The following is a 23,042-nucleotide window of genomic DNA, read 5'->3' as shown; positions in this document are numbered from 1 at the left end:
AAAATTAATATTTTAAATTAATATAATAATGTTAGAAATTGTTGGAAATCAGTTTACGAAGGTTACCACTTGGCAAAACTTGCCCATGCAAGTAGGGAGAAGGCTGACGGGAGATTGGGAGGAGCTCATTTCAGCTTGTGTAAACTCACCTATGAACTAGTTGTCCCTCATCAAGCTACTGGATACTTCAATTACAAAATTGGCAATCACTACTTGCAAAAGGATCAATTGATCATGTCAATTAGACAGGAGTAAAAGATTTACCTGTAGTAACAACTTCAACTATTTCCTTCAAGAAACCAGACTCTTGATACCCCCTTCGTTGCAACCCGTCCTATATTGACCAAAAAAAAGTTAAGAGGAAGACTTACAGTTTGTAAAGCTTAAAAGTGAAATTGAGAAGGCAAAGTTTGGCTACCTTTGCGAGAGAGACAACATCTTGTGCCACATGTCTTAAATACCCATCCCTGAATGGAGTCTTCAGACCCAGGCTCGTGACCTGCAAAAAGCCACTGTCCTGCTTAAAAAAAGTCCTTGTGCAAAGCTGGCCAACTTACAGATAAACCACACTCAAAAACTTTTGCCCCCCTCTGAAATCAATACTGAAACCACCATCATCCTTGGCATGTCAAGAACCCATTTCTAACTCAGACAAAGCAACCTAAACTCAAAGCAATGGGAAAATGAATAAATTCATAATTTACACCTTATTCCTCAGCATTGTGCGTTCTTCCGGGGTCCAATCCTTAATCAAATCCAGAGCAGCTTGAAGTGATGTGTCATCATATAGAAGGCCAACCTGTATGCAAAAGAAATATGCACATAGGCTGAAGCTTCAGAAAAACTTTCAAATATTCCTAGAAAAAGCACCATAAGGGCATTTGTACATACAAAGATATGAACATCGCCCATGTCATGTGAAACGGTCCACTGAAATGTCACCACAACTTTTTGCAACTAATATAACAGAAAACTCACTAATGATAACTTTCTGAAGAGAGATATATTCGAGGACCCCAGGTACAACAGTTTTATGAGAGCTATCAACAATTTATAAAAAGATAGCACAGAATGCATAAGGAATACGTGAAGAGTATTCACACTTATAAAGATATAAACATTGCACTAGTGTTGCATGGTAGAATCAACATACCTGAAGCATCATTTAAGCATGTACAGAGCACCATAAAAATGCCTGAGTAGTGTGAGAGAAAATTCACTAATGATAATATTCAGAAGGAAAATACATATTCTAGCTAAAACCAGGTACAAGAAAAAATACATCCCTGCAGCTTTTAGTGTTTCTCTAATCTTGGCAGACCACTCGGCTGCTGACACCGTATCCTGTTAATCCTAATCTAGAACACTGGTTACATTAACAATTGTTGATGCTACTGATTATAAAGCTGGCTTTGATTAGTAGAACTAAATGTGCAAGTTTGTCAAAGGCAGTAGCCTTAGCCCCTGAGGACTGTATACTTACTCATTCTAGAGCAAGCCATTTCTCTACAAACAGACAAGCTTACACATTGTGCACTTGTACACATGAAACAACAGTGATATAGCGTCCATGTTAACAACTCCAGAAGTTCTATAGTTCGTGAATGGACAATGGTGACAGGAGCAAAGCAAATGCATTCAAAAGCGCATTAAGTGTCATGACTCTCGCAATCATAATATCCAAATAGCCAATCCTTACACACCTACCCCTATTTAGATCCTAGCTGCAAAAAGGAACGTTCTTTGCTTTCCCTTCTCTTTTTGCTTTCAAAACTATAACTTGAGGGCCTGGGCTAAATAGACTATAACAACTTTTTGTGCAGCTGGTGCTGGTGTATGTTGTTGGGGGTTTGGTTTGATCTGTTTCTCTAGCATGCTATGACTTCTTCAAATTCTGTCATACTTGTAGTGCTACTCATATGACACTTGTACTATATTTACATGAAAGAGAGAGAGAGAGAGAGAGAGAGAGAGAGAGTGTGTGTTTTACGAAAAAAAAAAAAAGAGAGTGTGTGTGTGTGTGTGTGTGTGTGTGTAGTGACGGGCGAGCGCGAGGATCGAGACACGCAAGGATTGTTAGAAGCAGAGAGAGAGTGAGTGAGAGTGAGACTGAGCACGATCTTTTTGGGTACAATGAGGAGTGTACCACTTTAGCTTTTAGACAGATATGAAAGTACAAGTGCTAAGCGTGTGTTCACACCCGAGCACATTAAAAGGCATGAGGGCCTTTATTCCCAACAACCTCCCACCTAAAGACCTGCCTTAAGAGGAGAAAAGAATCAGCTAAGCCTAGGTATCTACAAAGCTGAAATGCTTATATCTATCCAACTCCCATCATCTGTCGGCAATAACCAAACCGCTCTATTGGAAGGCCCTTCGTGAGAAGGTCTGCAAGATTATCATCTGTATGCACTTTGACAAGCTCAATGCTCTTGCTGTCAAGTACATCTCTAATAAAGTGGTACTTCACCTGTATGTGCTTCGTCTTTGCATGAAAGACAGGATTCCGTGCTAGCATGATAGCACTCTGACTGTCACAATGGAGAACAAGTAACTTTGTAATGCCAAGCTCTCCCACCAAACGTAAAAGCCATAAAGCCTCCTTGCATGCCTCAATGGCAGCCACATACTGTGCCTCTATACTAGATAATGCAACACACTCTCTAGCCTGGAGATCCAAGAGACTACTCCTCCTGTGAAGGTAAACACATACCCAGAAGTGGACTTTCTACAATCCGCATGACCAGCATAGTCTGCATCCGTAAAGCCAATGACAGATGCCTTCTGCTTTCCAACACAGATGCACAACCCCTTTGTGCCTTTCAGGTATCTCATAATACTTTTCACTATTTCCCAATGCTTTTTACCAGGTTTTGCCATGTATCTGCTAACCACTCCCACTACAAAGGCAATGTCAGGACGTGTAGCAACCATAGCATACATCAAACTGCCAACAGCTGAAGCATATGCTATCTTGCCCATTTCATCCTTCTTATCATCAGATGTAGGGTTGTCCTCTGTACTGAGTTTCAAATATAGAGGCAATGGAACCCCAATTATTTTCCCCTCCTCCATATTCAAACGCTGCAAAAATTTGGAGATATACTCCTGCTGAGATAGATAGAGTAAGCCTTTCAATCTTTCTCTGAGTATTCGCATGCCAAGAATGTGATTTGCATCACCAAAATCCTTCATGTCAAAGTTGCCATGAAGACTTTGCTTCAGTGAGTCCAAGGCATGAATATCCCTGTCAGCAATCAGCATGTCATCAACATACAAAACCAAGATAATCACGCTGCCATCTGCTGCCTTCTTGGTGTACAAGCAGTGATCTACTTGACTTCTATGAAAGCCTTGGGACTGCATGAATGTATCAAATTTATAATACCATTCTGTGCTTGTTTCAGCCCATACAAACTCCTTTTGAGTTTACATACCATTTTTTCCTTCCCTTGTTGAACAAACCCTTCAGGCTGCTGCATATATATGTCTTCATGCAGATCACCATGTAATAACGCAATCTTTACATCCATCTGTATGAGCTCCATATCCTCAACTGCAACCAAGCCCAAAATGGTTCTCAATGTAGTCATCTTGACTACAGGAGAGAAAATCTCATCAAAGTCAATTCCATGTTCCTGCTTGTATCCCTTTGCAACCAATCTTGCTTTGTACTTGGGTGAAGAACCAGAAGCTCCTGAATAGCAACTCCAATGCTTCTCTGTAGTTCACTAGTGAACCAACTAACCTTTACAATCTCAATAACTTCAAGTATTCAGGGCTTGCAACCAGAAGACTGTGTCCATTAGAGGAGCTAAAAACCTTTCTGTAGAGATAGCATCAATATCTTTGATTGGATGTGGATAATTTTCAACAATGTAAACTTACATTTTCTTTGTTCTTTTCTACTATTTCTTGTGCATTTGCAGCCAATGCTACTTCTTCTTTCTCTGCTTTCTCTTTCAACTATTCCATGGTATCTCTTAACACACTAATCAACTGCTTTGCCTCCTTGCTAGTGAGGCTATTGTATTCTAATGGGTTATGTGTCCATGAGATGGTAGTCTAGAAAAGCATCTGTATGCTTTTGCAAACTTTGTATGATAGGGGCTCCAATAGTCAGGTTCGGGAGAAAGTGCCTCATCGGGTTTTGCATGGAAGGGTTTTCTACCCTTTAGGCAACTGCACCAAGTCCCAAGTGCCATTTTTTTCAAGAGATTCCATCTCTGACAGCATGGCTTTATACCATTTCTTGCTATCATGTCTGTTCATTGCTCCCTTGAAGCAAGATGGTTCACCACAGTCTGTCAACATGACATAATCAGCCGCATTAATTGCACCAGGAACAAACCTGTCAGGTTTTCTAGTAGCCCTAGACGATCTCCTAACCTAATGGTCATTGTTTGCTGGCTGTTCCTGCAAATTTCCACTTTCAACATGCTGTCCTGGCATTTCAACCTACAAATCAGCATTAACAACTTGCTGTCTTGGCTGTTCCTGCACATGTAATGGCTAATTTTCATGGGCAATAGCTGGCTGATCATTTTCAGCATCATTTCCTGCATTTACAGGTTCATTTACAGCAGGTATTTGCTGCTGTACAGCGGGCACATTTTGCTGTCCAAAAGGTATTTCTTCCTCGAATACAACCCTACGGACCTCCTCAGTCTTTTCGGGCTGTTTGTGCATCAGATCTTCCCGGAAGATAACGTCATTGCTGCGTACTACTTTCCTTTTCTCGGGATCCCACAATTTATACCCCATTTCACCCTCGTCACCATATCCTAGGAAAATGCATTTACAGGACTTTGGCTCAAGTTTGCTACGTTTTTGTTTACGAATGTGCACAACAGCCTCACAGCCAAACACTTTCAGATGAGCATATGAAGGTGGCTTGCCCGACCACGCTTCTTGGGGAACTCCCCCTCCCCCCCCCCACCAAAGACTTGTTTAGTGACCAATTAATTAAGTGAACAGCTGTCATAACAACCTCTGCCCAAAAACCATGGGGTTATGCAGCATGAGACAGCATCGTACGGACTTTATCATGTACGGTCCGATTCATACGCTCTGCAACTCCTTTTTGGGATGGATTATGAGGAGTAGTGAGCTCCCTCTTTATCCCTTTGCTGTCACAAAATGCCTGAAAGGCCTTGGACACATATTCCCCACCATTGTCAGAGCGAAGACACTTAAGTGTCTTATATGTCTGATTTTCAGCCAATGCCAAGAATTTTTTAAACTTATCAAGCACTTCATCCTTGCTACGAATAGGCTAAACCCATACTTTCCATGTAGCATCATCAACAAAGGTGACAAAATATTTCTTTCCCCCTAAAGATAATCCTAGCATTTGACAAACATCCGAATGTACTAACTCTAGAGGAGAAGATTTCAGTGAAAGAGACTTTTTATGAGATGTGTATGCATGTTTACCATAAATACAATGATCACAATGCTCAAAATCAGCATAACGAAGACAAGGCAAGTAACCCAAACGAGAGAGAACTTTCATTCCAGTTTGACTCATGTGTCCCAACTTGCCATGCGACAAAGAAACACTTGGTTGCTCGATCACGGCAACAACATGATCACTCACACTACATACATAGAGAGGATACAAGGTATCACTTTTACAACCTCTGGCAATCACTCTAGATCCCTTACAAATATCCTATTTCCCATCACCAAAGGTGGTATAAAATCCATCATCATCTAGCTGCCCTGTGCTAATCAAGCTCTTCTTGAGCTAAGGTACATGCCATACATGCTGAAGTGTGAAGACAAAACCATGCTGAAACTGCAACTACACACTGTCAATACCTACAATGTCACATGCATAGTTGTCCCCAAGATGAACAACACCATGTCGACCCCCTGTATAGGCAGAGAACCATTCATGATGAGGGATGGCATGAAAGGAAGCACCTGAATCGAGAATCCAGATATGCACGTCATCATCTGTATCTGCAAGTAAAGCATGTGCACCAAAGTGTGAAGAGACAAAGACTACGTCATTCCCATTGTCACTGTCATAAGTGACTACATTCACTTCTTCAATTTTAACACTGCTCTTCTTAGGTTGACCCTCTTTCTTCTCTTCCTTGCTATCATCTGTCTTCTTGCCCTTTCACCTCTCTTTCTTCCATTTGTAGCAGTCACATTTTAAGTGATCCTTCTTGCCACAATGATGGCATTCAATATCCTTACCACACGATTTACTACGTCTCTTGCTATCAAATTTGCATTTCTATTGTCATCTGCCCCTAGTATGCTGTTAACCCTCAAACGAACAAGGTGGAAAAGTCGGAAAATCTGAAGTAGAAGACAAGGCCAAGGCAAAAGTGAAACAGAAGACGAAGGCGCGCCAAGAAGAATGTGGAAACATAAAAAGTGCTGAAAAGTCCTAAGGCAAGGAGAAAGGCGCACGAGAAAAAGTGCAAGTCAATACTTTTGTAAAAAAGGCATAGGGCGCACCATGACTTATTTTAAGAGTATCGGGCTCTCACTCGTGCAATTTATGAAGGTAGATGGACAATAGGAAGGAAGCTAGGAAGATAGGAGGACAATGGAAAAAAGGGCCTAGGCCACGGCCGGCCATGTAAAAAAGGAGATAAGGGAATGACCCCCCAAAAGGGATTTAGGGTTTCGTATATAAAGTTGAAAAGTGAATGAGAATATCATTCTTGTGTGTGGCAAAAAGCTTCTTCTTCTTCTTCTCTTCTTCTTGCCTTCTTGCTTGTGCTTGAGAGAGGGAGTGAGTGAGTGTGAGGGAGTGAGGGAGTGAGAGAGAGTGTGTGAGAGTGAGGGATCAAGGAGAAGAAGCTCCTCATCCCCTCTCTTCATCTTCTTCTCTTCTCTACCCTTCTCTTGTCTCGCGCGGCTATGGAGGATCAAGCTTATTGGAGAGGGATTGAGGTTGCTTGAGCTTGTCTCAAGGATCATGGAGCTACCGGCATGCACGAGAGAGGAGGATACTCGATCGGGCATCAAGGTAAGCTCACTACACCCCATAGGTAGGGAGGGTGCTTCAGCTATATGAGAGGTAGCCATGGCCGCTCGGCTTGAAACGCTTGACCAATAAGCGATCCGTAGGTCTCGGGGGTTGAGCTTGTAGCTCCCTTCATTTTGGTTCCGTTGCTAGGACCAACGGAATCGAGCCTTGAGCGCCGCGCGCTTCGAATCGAGCATAGGGGTAGGGTTTTCAACCCGAACCGGTGCTTGGGATAGATAGGAGATCTAGGTGGTTTGATCTTCGGAACAAGTAAGTATTTTGGTTTGTTATTGAGTAGGCGAGTAGCTAAATCAACCTCAGCGACTGTTTTTGATTTTTTGTTGCGCTAGAATAGGATTAGGACCAAGGAAACAGGGAAAACAAAAGGCTTTTCTGCTGCTGAAAACTGGCTGAAAACTGGGAGAAAGAGGCATAAAATCTAAATCTTGAGTAGATGGGTGCAAGAGAGGCAACCATGAGGTTGAAGGAGACTTGAGCAGGGAAATAAGAGGCTCAAAAGGTCAAGGAAAGCCTCATTTTGCAGTCAAACATTGAGAGAGAGAGCTTGAGAGAGAGACTGTGAGTGCAGATACAGAAGGGATTCAATCCGGTCATTTTGCTATCACCCCGTCATTTTGGGTATTCCTTGACCTTCTCTGAGTTGTGCTTGTTTGATCTGGAAAGTTGAAGCTTGTACAAAGACCACCACACATAGCATTTGTCATTCGCGCCCTCGCAACTGCGCCGCGGCAAACGCAGTCGGACTAGGCTGCAAGTGTCCGAGTCCCAAAATCGGACACTTGGACTGTCCAACTCTCAAAGTCGAACCGTCCGACTCGGACGCACCACCTTAGAGTCGGACCACCCGGTCCAATCGGACCAACTACGCGATCGGACCGTCCGACTCTTCCAGTCGGACCCTGCCACGCGGCAGTAGGACCCATTTTGAGACTCGGACCACCCAATCCGATCTACCAGTCGGACCAATTCCAATCGGACCATCCAGACTCGGATGGTCCGACTCCCAGACTCGGATCCCCAGGGTAAAACATTTTAAACTGGTAAGTGAGCCACCTCCTCAGGCCAAGGCCACTCGAAACACAAGCATGAACCCTATTAGGCCAACCAGAGCTCACACCGACTAATACAACTCTTAACCCTTATGGGAGACACCCACAAGTACTTATAGGGAAGTGCAACATCCTTGTAATCATTGAAACTAAAAGCTTGCCTATCCTATTCCATGTCCCTCCAATTAGTACTAATTGTGGAAAGGAAACCCTTCTAAGACGACCCTTCAAAAAGGCGATGAAGTGTGAGGCCAATTATGTAGCACAGAGGATACACTTGACGCTACCGGGTGTGAGGATAATCGCAACCTTTAGCAAGGTGACCTCATTAAACCTCGAGGGAAAGACAAGGAATGTTCTAACATACTAGGCAAACCTAGTAACAAGAGTAAGGACTTGTTGAAAGAGTTGATACAAGCACATGTTGAACAAAGAGAACCTGTGAGCGAGGCCATGCTTGAAACAAGAAGGTCAGGAGACAATGCCCAGGACAAGCTTTGGACTTACAAATATCGTAGAAGACCACAAAAGAAGCCCAAGCCTTACAGACGAAGGCATCGATGGAGAGCCAGCACAATTCTGCGATGGATATCCAAAGCGTTGCTATGTGCTCAAGGGTACTACGCAGGTAACCGATGGATTTGGGTACCAAAGCCCCCGGCTAAACCACCTCTGTCAGCTGAAAGCCAGATCGTATCAAAAGCAAGGAAGCGCAGGAGGAAATCTAAACGAAAAACTAAGTTTCGAGTCAAAAACATTGGAGTGACCGGGTCCCTCACTATCGAAATCAAAAAACCAAACGGGACTATTCAAAGGGTAGATCCTCACCCTAGCATGCTAGATAAGCACATATCACATGTAATTATTGAGGGTACGCAAAAGCCACTAGTGCCCAAGGAGCCTTTGATTTTCCAAGTGGATAACAAGCATCATAAGCACAACATTACTCATGCAAGGTTAAATCCTCAACAACGCAAATGGCAGAATTATCTAACAGCCACGAGCAAATCTCCCAGCCAGTGTCAAAGCCACTTAGGAGTCCCAAGTCTCCTACACCCTCTTTCCCTAAGCGGACACAAGAAGCACAACAGCAGTCATCAAGTGCAGCCGCTCAATCCTAATCTCTATCTTCATCCAAGCTTCCAGATGTCCAAGAGGTGGGAAGCTCCTGCATGAATGCATGCAACTCTTTTCTGATGAGGAAGCCGACAAACTACGCTTAACTGCGACATTCAATGATGTACTCTGCCAACCAAATTTCTTAGAGATAGAGCAACTAAAGTGACAATCAGAGGGTCTAAGTCAATTTGAAAAGCGTTGGTTTGAAAACCGCGTTACAATGGCCGAACTGGGAACCCAGATTATGACAGTCTTAGAGGAGCGATTGACCAAATGGCGGTCTCAAAGAGGTCCAACCTATATGGTGCCAACTTCCTTTTGAGTGATGACTATCATTCGGGGTATGGACTTAGCCGAAACTAGCCAAGAAAACTCTCTAATTGATAAGGTTCTCAGTTGCAAAATATCTATTGTTATTGAGTAAGCTACCACGAGTACCGGATGCATGTGCCACACTTCAATACAATCTTGAGTTCTACAATTGGTTTTTATCCTCACGAAGTGATATGGATTCGTAAATATGTACATAAATAAACAATGGGTTTTGTGACCCTGTATAGATAATATCAACACACACAAGCAATGATAGTCAAGCGTAGGGAGAAGAGTTGGGTTTGACAAGCTGAGCTTCTCTGGTCCTCCTCTCACCACACGTCTAGAAGTCGTGTGACCATTCCCATCTCCAGGTGGAGAGTATGTAACCCTCATTACCGCCATAGGAAGCCCTGACCAACATCTCTGACGGCGTAGACAGGGCGATGTTCCCTTCTATACACCTTTTCTCTTTTCGGTCTATCCTTCCGGGGACGAGCCTTGCTCCACTCCATCACAACCAGTCCACGCAACTTAGCATAAGCCAAGATCTGCTAATGGCTGGAATACGCTCCGCAATCGAAGCACGACAAATGTCATCACGGGGCCGTCCCTCTACAATAAACGCTACATGCCTCACCTCACCCCTCCTCCTAATAAGCACTTGATAATCCACTGTTTAATCCCTTTCATGCAAATAATTCTATCCTACCTCAAAGCCTAACCTTGGTTCACATTTTGCAGATTTCCCCACAAAAGCCATCATGGAGCACACAATACAGCTGGCCTGCAAGGAAGCTCTCTGCCGTTGGAGGGAGCATAAGACACTAGCGCCTCTACCAGAACGCTATGTGCCTACTCTAAAGAGATACGTGCCGAGAAGAGGCCCCAAAAGACTCTGTCCAGGACGCAGGCCGAAAACTCCCCAAGCCAAGAAGACGAAGGCTCAAAGGAGCACCCGGGGTGTAGCAATACCGGCCGTGCAAGCCCCACCAGACGCTTGGGCACCAGGTACTCGAAAGAGGAGAAGGCAGCTAGAAACAAGCAAAAATGTGATGAATTGTTTAAAAGCATTCTTGAAACAGTTGCAGCCAGGGACTACACCATTTGGATCTCGGCCGATATCTTCCATGTCCAACCTGATGGAAACCCCTCACTGGCACAGCCCCAGTCGCCCGACCACCCGAACTCACCCCGCCTCATACAAATAGAATAGTCCCCCATGTTGTATATGCCGCTTAACAAAGGTCATGTTGCCATAACTTTTTGTCCTTAAATGGTTAAAGGGGCAGGCTCCCTAATTGTACAAACCTCCCTTACCTACTACTAATACATGTTGCGTCTCTAACAAGCACCGATGATATGCATCGCAGTCAGCACCATAGGACAAGTAGATGCAAGACGACACAGGTCTTTGTACAAAAGTGTTCAATGCCCAAGTCACCGCAAGACCACCAACCTCACAAAGAGCCATGACGAAGCCACACCGCCAAAGGTGAAAACCACCGTCGCCGATCACCCACATTGCATGGCCCAAAGCATGATCAGTGGCCACTCTCTCCCTCAGAGTCAAACTCTACACCTGGCACTTAACGGTAGCTGTTACCTCAATTGTACCAACATCGCACGTTTCAAAGAGGTTTTGCAAAATCTCCAGTGTCTCTCTCCATCTCAACAGTTGTTCCTCTAGCAACAAGGCTAGGACACAATCATCACCGTAATATCCACTTTTCGCAGCATTTGAATCTCGATATTTCCCAATCTAATTGAAAGGCTGATAGCCTCAAAGGATTGCAATGGTTATACTCATGTTATTCTTTAAATTTTATTTTTTATTTTTTTAACACACACAAAAAAAGCACTCACAATCACAGCACGACACCTAGGGCCCTCAAATTAGGTACGCCCAGTAAACTTGGTCGGGTGGCTCCGTCGTCCCTAGCCCCCTAGCACTCTACACACCCCCCACAACTGTTCAAGGCACATCAAGGGCACGATATACCGAGGGAGCTTATCTTGCCTATGGTTAGACCTGTCACCCTGATCCATTTGCACAATTCCTTTTTGCACTCCGCCTTAATACCATTGCAATATATCGTGGTAAGTACCGCACGAATGGCCATGAAAAGTACACCGTACTCGTCAAGCAAGCCCAATAGCTACCAGCAACCAAAAGTTTGGTGTCAATATATTCAATTATGCTACATCGTGTTGTCACAACGCAAAGGATGTCTCATACACCTTTAGGTGTACTTCTCAACAAGGACAACTTTGCTTCATCTACATGTTGTCACAAGGAACCAGTCAGCGGTCTTCTAACTACGTAATATCTAAGTATGCACGAGCACTCACATAATATCTGCACCAAAATATATACACAATTTGGGTCCTCAACTGCAGGGTACTCTCAACTTGCTTAGAGTTCGACCTGTCTCCCAAACTTATTGAACTACGTCTTGTGCACGATAAAGAAGACTAGCACTACCCTGAGGGAGAGACCACATATGCAAGGTTTTCAATTGCAGGTATTGAAGACTCCCATGAAAGTGTCGTTCACCATTAATCAACACTCAACTCTGAATTCTTATCCTTTATCATCATGCAAGCCCACCAAGAATCGTCGGCCGTAAAATCCCCAGAACATCAACACCTGTGCCCACCCATGAGTGCCACTCCTAGTCCTATCACCACCAACATGCCCCCAACGACCTTCATCCGCACCACCACCAAAACTCCTCCACGGCAAACCACAAATGTCCCTTCCACCCACGTCTTCGGTGCATGCCAAAGCCTGCTACCTATGACGGTGAGTGCCATGGGACTGGCACTCGTCTAGAAGGGGGGTAATGTTAACCCTCAAACGAACAAGGTGGAAAAGTCAAAAAATCTAAAGCAAAAGACAAGGCCAAGGCAAAAGTGAAACAGAAGACGAAGGCGCGCCAAGAAGAATGTGGAAACATAAGAAGTGCTGAAAAGTCCTAAGGCAAGGAGAAAGGCGCACGAGAAAAAGTGCAAGTCAATACTTTTGTAAAAAAGGCACAGGGCGCACCATGATTTATTTTAAGAGTGTCCGGCTCTCACCCGTGCAATTTATGAAGGTAGATGGGCGGTAGGAAGGAAGGGATTTAGGGTTTTGTATATAAAGTTGAAAAGTGAATGAGAATATCATTCTTGTGTGTGGCAAAAAGCTTCTTCTTCTTCTTCTCTTCTTCTTGCATTTTTGCTTGTGCTTAAGAGAGGGAGTGAGCGAGTGTGAGGGAGTGAGGAAGTAAGTGTGTGAGAGTGAGGGATCAAGGAGAAGAAGCTCCCCATCTCCTCTCTTCATCTTCTTCTCTTCTCTACTTTTCTCTTGTCTCGCGTGGCTATGGAGAATGGAGCTTGTTGGAGAGGGATTGAGGTTGCTTAAGCTTGCCTCAAGGATCGTGGAGCTACCGGCGTGCATGGGAGAGGAGGGTACTCGATCGAGCATCAAGGTAAGCTCACTACACCCCATAGATAGGGAGGGCGCGTCGGCTATATGAGAGGTAGCCATGGCCGCTCGGCTTGAAATGCTTGACCAATAAGCCGTCCGTAGGTCTCGGGGGTTGAACTTGTAGCTCCCTTCATATGCAAAGCACTGGAAGACTTACTGGATGCATTGTTCTGCCAATTCATTTCTTCCATGAATAGAGAACTCTCTACATCAGCATACAAAAGAATCACATTAGAATTGCTCATAGCAGTCCTGAATATATCCCAACTCTCTGGAAGAGTGCAAAGCAGAAACGTAGCCTTAATTCTTCATCAATCAAGAACTTCAAGGCAACCAGCTGGCTGAAAATGGAGTTAAACTCACTCAAGTGAGTAGACATTGTTGTACCCTCTTTCATACGCAAATCCATAAGCTTTTTCAGCCAATACACTTTGCCTGCGGCACTCTTCTGTGTACATAGTTTTTCCAGCCGAGTCCAAATAGCACATGCAGAATCCAAACCTTCAATGTTAAACAGCAAAGCATTAGAAATCGATAGCTCAATGGTTGAGCGTACAAGCTCGTTTAACTCATCCCAATCGTCTTGTTCCATACCTGCGGGTTTTTCCCCTTTTGTCTTAATCGGCTTTGCCTGCTTCTTTTGCAATAGGATATTGTAACATTGTTTTTGCCAAACTGCAAAGTTATGTGCTCCTTCAAGCTTCTTAATGTGCATGAGATTACTGCTGTCACTGCTGCCAGCCATGCTTTTCAGCCCAAATGTAACCAAAAAATTTAGCAAATACAGGCCCAAACTGTCACACAAGTGGCCAAGGTACAAATAAGTACCAACCAACAATAAATGACCACGTAGAAGTAGAATTTCCAGATCTGTAAGTAAATTCTCAGAAGCATCAAACCATGTGCTACAGCATTCCACAATTGATTACAACTGTTCCAAGGGCAAATACATCACATTACATGATCCCAAATTTTAGCTGCAATTTCTGTTGTACATGTACCCACGAGCATAAAATTTGACACGCACGGTCAAAAGCCCCAAAAATTTTGTGCTCAAAGCATTGATCATACATCTAAATTGTCTCTGGCATGCATAGAATAGGCCAATTTTGCCAAAATAGAGTAATTTCAGCAAAACCCCCAAATTTTAATGACCAATCTGTCCCAATTGCATTAATGCATGTTCTCCCGAAAGTATAAAACAGGAAAAATTAGCAAAATTTCACAAAATTTTGCAAAATCCCCAAATTTCTCAGGTCCAAGTGTGCACCAATGTCAGCCAATTTGACTCAGCTGAACAAAATTTCACCAATACAGTGAAAGCCCCAAATTTTATGGGTCCAATGTTGAGAAATTTCACTCAAATTAGTAAAATTTCAATACATTTGGCGAAATCCCCAATTTAAACACGCTCAATGTCTGCAATTTCTGACGGAGATGCCTCAATTTTGCATGAACAGCACTCAATCTGGAAAAGCCCCAAATTTTTGGGCCAAGATTGCATAAATCTGACCTTCTCTGCGTACGCGAATGAAACCCCGTCGAGTAAGAGGGTAGAAGCTGATCTTTTTGTTTTTTGGAAAAAAAAAAAGAAACGTGATGGGGAGGGGTGTCTCTGTTGGCCCACCGTGCAGGTCGCCACTTGGTCGCCTGTGAAGTCGCCCGTTGGACCCACCATTTCATCAGTTGCAGTCTCGTCCGGTCAACTGCCACACTTGCGCCCGGTCGCTATCCGCCAACTAGTCATCACATAGTCCTATCAGCCTGGCAGCACGTCACTCGCCCGTCAGCCGCATGGCCGTCATATCCTGTCCGCCTGGCATCGCATCACTTGCCTTACCCATCACGCAGGTCGCCCGTTCTCCAACAGCGACTCTGGCAGTCACGACTATTGCCCGTCGACCTACAGCAATTGTCAGTTTGTCGCACTCTCCTGCACCTATCGACTGCCTCTCCTGCACAGGAGCCTGCCTTCGACTTGTCTCGCCTACCTGCTCGCGACATGGAACTGTTGCCTTGGCAGTCGCCTCCTCACCCAACCAACTCACGCCTGGTGTCTCGAGAAGCGCACAAAACCCGATGGCTCTAATACCAATTTATAGTGATGGGCGAGCGCAAGGATCAAGACACGCAGGGATTGTTAGCACCAGAGGGAGAGACTGAGACTGAGAGTGAGCACGATCTTTTTGGGTACAATGACAAGTGTACCACTTTAGGTTTTTAGATAGATACACACACACACACACACACACACATATATATATATATGAAAGTACAACTGCTAAGGGTGTGTTCACACCCGAGCACATTAAAAGGCACGAGGGCCTTTATTTCCCACACACACACAGAGAGAGAGAGAGAGAGAGAGAGAGAAAGAAAGAAAGAAAGAAAGAAAGAAAGATATATTAACGTCTACGCAAGGCCAATTCCGCCTATGAGACAAAATCTAGAGTACATCCATGTCTAATATCATAAGATAATAATAAAATAAGTAAGTGTCCTATGAAACAATGCTAAGAATAACTATACGATGGGACTATGTAGGGTTGAACCATGTCTGGTCTTGTCCCATTGGTATGAAAGAAGAGGAAAGGAAAACCAAATCTGATAGAAACATGTACAAAAAATGTGGTGGAAACTATAGATTGTAGCTAATCTCAAGATCTACACATGATCTCAACTATGATGCCGTCCCTAACTGCTCCACTAATATGCCCAGTGGTAAGTCTTCGGTGTCTCATGATACTGGCTCTGATCCGGCTACGATGCAGCTCTTGTGCTAAAATTGCATTAGCCTAACTTAAACAACCCCAAAATAATGAAGAAACCTTCTTATTTAAAAAAGAAACGCGATCCTAGAGAGTTACTATGTCCCACATGCAAAACCCTAATTTGGGTGTCCTAAACTTTCTATAAATAGACATGCAACCCACCACTCTCCCTCAATCTTATTTTTGCAAGTTTCAAGAGCCGTATCTCTGCTACTCACACCCGATTCGTGGAAGACATCACGGTCAAATCTTCTCCTTGTTGTATACTACCATCTGGAGCCTAATTCCAACCTCCATCTCCTTCATCCTTGTTGGCGACTGCATCCGGAGGCTCTTTAATTGCTGGTGACTGCTCTACACTAGCATTTTGTTGATCCCTTTTGTCGCCCAACTCCACACACCCTTCTAGAGGTTGCATTTGCAGTCTAGAGCTGCTGCCCTAACATTGTCTCTTCTTCCTAGGTTACTTTCTGTGGCTGCTGCCCTGACTTTCTCTCTCCTCTCTCTACTGTGTTTGCCTCCTATAGTTGCCGCCCAAATTTTCTCTCAAGTACCTACGTTTTTGGTTTTTCTCTCTCCTCACTACCTATCTTTTTTTGCTATGTTTGCTAGTGTTCGACACACGGTGGCTGCCTTGCTACGTTTCGGAATCCATTCAGAGTACAACACACTCTCCAGCTCATAACCTTTGCCTTGATCCCAAAGATACAAGAGTTCGAGGTTCAATATTCACTGCACAGTGTGTTTATGTTAGAATTTGCTAATTTTATGGGCAATGACCAATGTTTTAGTCTTTAGTTCTTTTTCAATTCTTAGTGTGAACAAAACTAAAGTTATAAGTTGTGTCACCACTCATATAGTTAGAGTTAGAGTCAAGTAACTCTAGTTGAGTTACAGCTATGTCTATCTTAGATCTATATTGTACTTTTCATTCTCATTCTTTCAGTTCAGCAAGTATACTCTACTCTTTTGCTTCAACACACTCTAATTGTCTGTCTTGCTCTTTTAGAGTAAAACCCTAAAATGGGAAGCGGTTCGAGAGAGTTCAGTGGAAACCCTAAAACGGGCAGCGGTTCGAGAGAGTTTAGTGAAAACCCTAATTTTTGGAGCGCCCTTCCACATCTATAAATAGACAGGCTGCCCCCATTCAGCCATCATCCTTGTTTGCAGGTTACACCAGCCCACACACCCTTTGCTGCTGTTGGCGCCCAGTTTCCAACCTACATCCTGCCTCCATCTGCTGTCTAGCCATCATCGACTGCAGCCACATTATCTTCAGCCTATCCATTGCTGTAGGTGACAGCTCTCAGCTGCTGGCGACTGCTCCAGACTGTCCCAGACTGCTGTTCAGCCTGCTGTCCATCATCTCCAGGGTCAATCAGCCTGCATTTTCAGCATTGCAGGCCCTGACACTCTCAGACATTGTTTCAGCCTACTGTTGACAGCAAACTATGCACAATTTTCAGCCTCCGATTGGTGGTACACTGCTGCATTTACTAGTTTCCAGCCTTCAAACTGCTGCATTTTGGTGACCAGCCTGCTGCCATTCACTGTTCAGCACTTCTACACTCCGACTGGTGGTCACAGACTTCGGATCCGTCTTCAATGGATATCACACTCTGACATTGCTCTACCCTTGAGCACACTGTACACTCTTACATTCATTTACAGCATTCATTCACTTCAGAGTTGTGTTCTCTCTCTCCCTTCTTCTGTTTGTGTTTAAGTTTTGAGTTTTGCGTTTAGGGTTTGAGTTTTGAGTTTTGCATTTAGGATTTGAGTTTTGCCCTCTGTGTCTGTGTCTGTCTCTTGCATTTCTGTCGTGGTCGTACACTCTGTGTGTCCTCAGTGCAAACCCTAGCAATTTCCTTCACAACACTTAGGGTATATTGTTGCAAAGAACCTAGATAGTGAATACAATATTTACCTTTGGTGGAATTTGCTTACAATACGTCCTATCATCAAAGCATTCAGATGACCCCATTTCAAGCTCTATATAGGCAAGAATGCCCAACTCCGCTAAACTTCTCCGACTCTACCTTAAAGGTCGAAGCTTTTAAGAAGATGCTTGAAAAGATGGACAAACAAGTCAAAACCATCAAGCAAGATTTACAAGCTGCCAAGGATAGGCAAAAAGCCTATGCTGACCTAGAAAGAAAAGAACGAATCTTCCAGAAAGGGGACAAGTTTTTAAGCCGTGTATGCCCGAGGAATTCTTTATTCTTGGAAAATTTCAAGAAGCTAAGCCCAAGATACAGTGGACCTTACAAAGTCATAAAGGCTCTTGGACCTAATGCTTATAAGCTGCAACTTCCTGAAACCCTAAAAGTTCATGATGTATTCCACATCAGTCTCTTGAAGCCCTATGTACCTAATCCTGATCATATTCCTAATGATCAACAAGTTGTAATGCCGAGCCAAGGTTTACTTGAACTTCAACCTGATAGAATCTTGGATGTAAAAGAAAGAATCCTTAGAAATAGGACCCTTAAAGAATATCTCATCCAGTGGAAGGATTATCCTGAAGAGGATGCCACTCTAGGCAGAAGACATTGTCGGGTGGGGAGTTTGGTTGGGGCGGCACATCTGTTAAAAGATAACGCAGGTGTTGCTCCCTTGTTAAGGCGAATGCATATCCTGAAGTAGACTTCCTACAATCAATCTGAACAGCATAGTCTACATCCATAAAGCCAACGACAGATGCCTTCTAATTTCCAAAGCAAATGCACAAATCCTTTATGCCCTTAAGATATCTCATGATACGTTTCACTGCTTTCCAATGCTTTCTACCGAGATGTGCCATGTACATGCCAACTACTCCCACCGCAAATGCAATGTCAAGACGTGTAGCAACCATAGCATACATCAAGCTATCTACAGATAAAGTATACGGGATCTTGGCCATTTCAGCCTTTTTATCATCAGATGTAGGGTTGTCCTCTGCACTAAGTTTCACATATGGGGGCAATGGTACACCGATTGCTCCCCCCCCCCCCCCCTCTCCATATTGAAATGTTGCAAAATCTTAGATACATACTCCTACTGTGACAGATAAAGAAGACCTTTCAATCTGTCCCTCAATATATGCATGCCAAGAATATGATTTGTTTCACCAAGATCCTTCATATCAAAGCTGCTATGTAGGTTTTGCTTCAATGTATCTTAACAGATTAATATCCCTACCACCAATTAGCGTGTCATTCACATACAAAATCAGTATAATAAGGCTGTCATCTGCCGCCTTCTTGGTATACAAGCAATGATCTACTTGACTTCTCTTAAATCCTTGAGATCGCATAAATGTAGTAAATTTATAATACACAAAGCTTGTTTCAACCCATACAAGCTTTTGTTGAGTTTACATACCATCTTTTCTTACCCCTTAGCCACAAAGACTTCTAGTTGTTGCATATATATGTCCTCATGCAAATCACAACATGTAAGAAACACGTCTTTACATCCATCAGTATGAGTTTCATATCCTCACATGCAACCAAACCCAATATGGTTCGTAAAGTAGTCATTTTGACTACATGAGAAAAGATCTCATCAAAGTCAATCTCATGTTCCTGCTTATATCCTTTGGCAACAAGTCGTACTTTGTACTTTTGGCGAGGAACCAAAGGTCACCTTCATCTTCTAAACCCATTCGCATGATACGATTTTTTGCCCCTTAGGCAAATGCACAAATTCCCAAGTACCATTTTTCTTTAAAGATTCCATCTCTGACGGCATAGCTTTATGCCATTTCTTGTTGTCCTCTCTATCCATTGCTTCCTTGAAGCATGACGGTTCCCCACAATCTATCAACATGACATAATCAGCAACATAAGTCGCACTAGGAATAAACCTATTTGGTTGTTTGGTATTTCTAGTCAACCCACAAACCCAATTATCACTGTTTGTTGGCTATTCAGCTTGCAAGTCTACATTAACAGCTTGCTGTTCAAAAGGTTTATCATGCTGTCATGCCTATTCCAATGGCACATTTTCTTGCTGAGACTATGGTATATCAAGGGCAACTTCTTGCTAATCAATTTCAACGTCATTCCCTGCATTTATGGGGTCATTTGCAGCAAGTATTTGCTGTTGTACAACACGCACTCTTTACTGTCCTACAAGTACTTCTCGAAACAAAACCCTTCTTACTTCCTCTATCTTTTCAAGTTGTTTATGTGTATGATCGTGAGGAGTTGACTGAGACCAAGAACCATACAAGATGGGGTTTGGGTATTGGTTTATGATAGCAGTTTAGACAACCAGCATAGTGCCATGCATAAAGTTTCCAAAAGATGGTTTGGGCCCTATGTGGTAAGACAAGTGTTTGATAATGCTACTTATGCATTAAATGAACAGGATGGGACAACCATAAAACTTTCGATAGAAGGGAAAAGAATCAAATTATTCAAGAGACAGGAATCTAATGCCTATGAGTTACCAGAATTGGAAGAAAATAGTGGCCATGACACAGGGGGTGGCCAAGAAGATATGGAAGATGAAGAAGCGAAGGATATGGTTGTAGAGGATGGTTTGGACTCAAAATCCGGTGACAACTAGGATTTTGGCACATACCAGAGGATGTGCAAATTCAGAGGGGGAGGAAGCATCCCAGTTAGAAGAGCTAGATAGAAGTCACCGCCATGATAGCATCAAGACAGATGCTGCACGATCCGCCTCGGGTGGAGAAGCCTCCATGCTAGTAGAGAGCAAAACTCCAAGGATGATGAAACCATGAAGGAACAGCGCACATCCCAAGTCTCCAGCCCAGGTAGGACTAGGCAAACCTGCATGTTAGCCCTACACTGAAAACAAAACCTGCAAAGGAGATCAAAGTCTGCAATCACAGAGGTCAGTAGTGAGAGGCTCCAAAAAACAAAACTAAACTAAAATGAAAAGCTAACTGAAGGAACAAGTGCAAAGATGCAAATGTGTATGTGTATGAGTAAATGCAGCGGAAGACTTAAAATGTAGAGACAAAAATCCTATGGGTCCGACTCTAAGAGGGCGAAAAATGAATACTAGACTAACCTAGGGTATCCGAAAGGACCTAGAGACATGCTAGTCTAAGAAGGTGGCCACCATCGTGTACGTCCAATAGCAGGGCTCTGCCAAGGGAACGCCTGACGAGGTGGGGAGGAAGGTAAGATAGATGCATGAAGTGCAACGGGATCGGAACCTGCAGACCAATCAACCAATCCTTCAAGAGTAGAGAAGGATGGCCGCTGAGGCTGTCCAGGTACCACATGTCCAGCAGTCGCTGTGGGGGCTGGAGGAGCAGATGGGGCAGCAATGGAAGGCGTAGCCCTACTGGACTATGAAGTCACAGCGGTCTGCTGAGGCTTTTTAGGTGGAAGACCTTGGGCCTTGGAGCGACACTCCTCGTCCACATGGCCTGCTCTCTGGCAGTGTGTGCAAAACCGGTTTTTCTTAGGGAGTTGCTGCCAGATAGGTCATGATTCTTTTGTTCCATCGAAGGAAAAGAGGAGTCACCCTTTGATTGGCTTGCCTTCACATCTAGCGAGTTCTTGCCACTGGTGATTTTCCCTCCCGAAGAAGAGGCAACCAACCCTCTCTGCTCTGAATAAGGCTGTGATGAGGATTTCTTGTGGACTTGATCATGCAACCTTGCGTAACGCAAGAACTGGCACTCAAACTCGTAGAAGGTTGGCAATCGAGGTTGGGAGATGATGTGTTGAATGAAATTGAAGTATTTTGGAACACCTTATTCAAGAAGAATGTAACCTCATTGTCATCTGACTTTGAAGAGCCAGTAGTGGCAAACTCGGTAAGTAACCGCCTATAGTCAGCTAGCTTGACTTTCAAATCATCCCATTCCTGAAGAGAGAACTCCTGAAGCTCAAAGTCGAGATTGATGCGCTGAGTACGATCACGAGCCGCATAGCGGTCGAGAAGCTGACTCCAACGCTCTGACGCGAGCGGAAAGTGTTGCAACTGAGAGTGAAACTCAGGAAGCAATCCCTGCATCAGCTCAACATGGGTTGTAGCATTGCGGACTCTCCATTGACGGATGTAGTTAGGATGAGCTTCCGGCATAGGCTCTAGACCAATGATGAGGTCCCAAAGACCCTAAGACTCAAGCACTTGTTGCATGATATTTGACCAAGTAGTGAAATTTGACCCGTTAAAACGTGTCTTATCCGTGAAGGCATTCTTGGCCGTTGCAACAGGAGTGATAGTGCTCGGAGATGGATAGTGTGAAAAAGTGTAGTGGGGATAGGATGGGGGAGTGGAGTACACTTGGAAATGGGCCCCAGAGTGCCCACCAGGCATGCGAGTAGTGTGCAAGGTGGATCCATAGGTAGGGATAGGCTAACTAGGCATGGGCATGGTAGCCACATGAGAAACCCAAGGAGGTGGGATGGGAACATGAGGAGCAGAAGATGGGAATCCCTGCGTAGGTGTAACCCAAGGAGAGTGTGAAGACGCACCATAAGCTGAGGATGGAAACCCCTGTGTATGAGTGGTCATGGGAGATGTGAAGCTGGGAATAGTGAGGGGGATGCCCATTACAGTCGTCCCAGGAGTGATGGGTGTGCTCATGTGCTAAAAGGTGAGAGGCACTGTGTTAAAGGGTGGCATTCTCCCTAACGAAGTACCATGGTGCAAAGAGGTAGAGAATGGGGTGGAGAAGGAAAAGGTGCTATGAGCAGAGATGGAAGATCCAACCCCTAGGATGTGTGATGCAGATGTGGAGTGTAATCCAAGGTTTTGTAAAGATGATGAGAGGTGTGATATAGAAGAGGGAGGAAAGTGAGAAGTATGTGTGTCTCCTCAAATGAAACAGAAGCTGTAGATGTACCTGTATTCCATCTGCTTTGTGAGCCCCCTCTACTGAAATTCACATACGCAAAGCCATCCGGATCTTGTACCTCAAAAGAAGAAACAGGCGAGGGTTTTGATTCATGCAACACAAAAGAATTGTACAAACCTGACATTGGACCTGGCTGAGATGATGAAGATGGATTGCCCGACGTTTCGAATGCCGTATGTCCTCCATGATCGGAGAGGTGGCCAGCCTCACCAATCGGTCCAGATGTGGTAGCAAAACTGGTAGGAGGGTTGTAAACATCACCGTACTTGTTGCGATAGTACTCCTCAAAGTCCTCCTCTGTCATGTTAGTGAAATCTGGTGAAGGTAGAGTGTCGTCCTCCTCACCGAGCCCATAATGCCGTCTCAGGGCCTCCAATGATGGAGAAGTCTGATAAGACATTATAGGAACTGGAGAAGAAAATGTCTGGGACAATGTGATTAAGTTACGAGTCGTATTGTGTGCCTCGCACAA

General features: G+C 44.0%; 1 protein-coding gene across 1 annotated transcript in view; it reads right to left on the bottom strand.

Moving 5' to 3' along the window:
• Positions 1-23,042, bottom strand: part of GSH1 (glutamate-cysteine ligase) — a 102,742-nt gene that overhangs the window by 22,454 nt on the left and 57,246 nt on the right. Inside the window, exons 12-14 of the mRNA XM_087661470.1 lie at positions 707-799; positions 419-499; positions 265-334 (exon numbers count right to left, since the gene is read on the bottom strand). Coding sequence (XP_087517596.1) covers positions 265-334; positions 419-499; positions 707-799 — 244 coding nt within the window. The remainder of the gene's footprint in view (positions 1-264; positions 335-418; positions 500-706; positions 800-23,042) is intronic.

Source organism: Lygodium microphyllum, chromosome 21 (assembly GCF_053477565.2).
Source record: "Lygodium microphyllum isolate KBCC chromosome 21, Lygodium_microphyllum_v1.1.10, whole genome shotgun sequence".
Lineage (NCBI taxonomy): Eukaryota > Viridiplantae > Streptophyta > Polypodiopsida > Schizaeales > Lygodiaceae > Lygodium > Lygodium microphyllum.
Note: the sequence above shows the minus strand (reverse complement) of the source record. Positions and strands in the feature narration are given on the sequence as shown.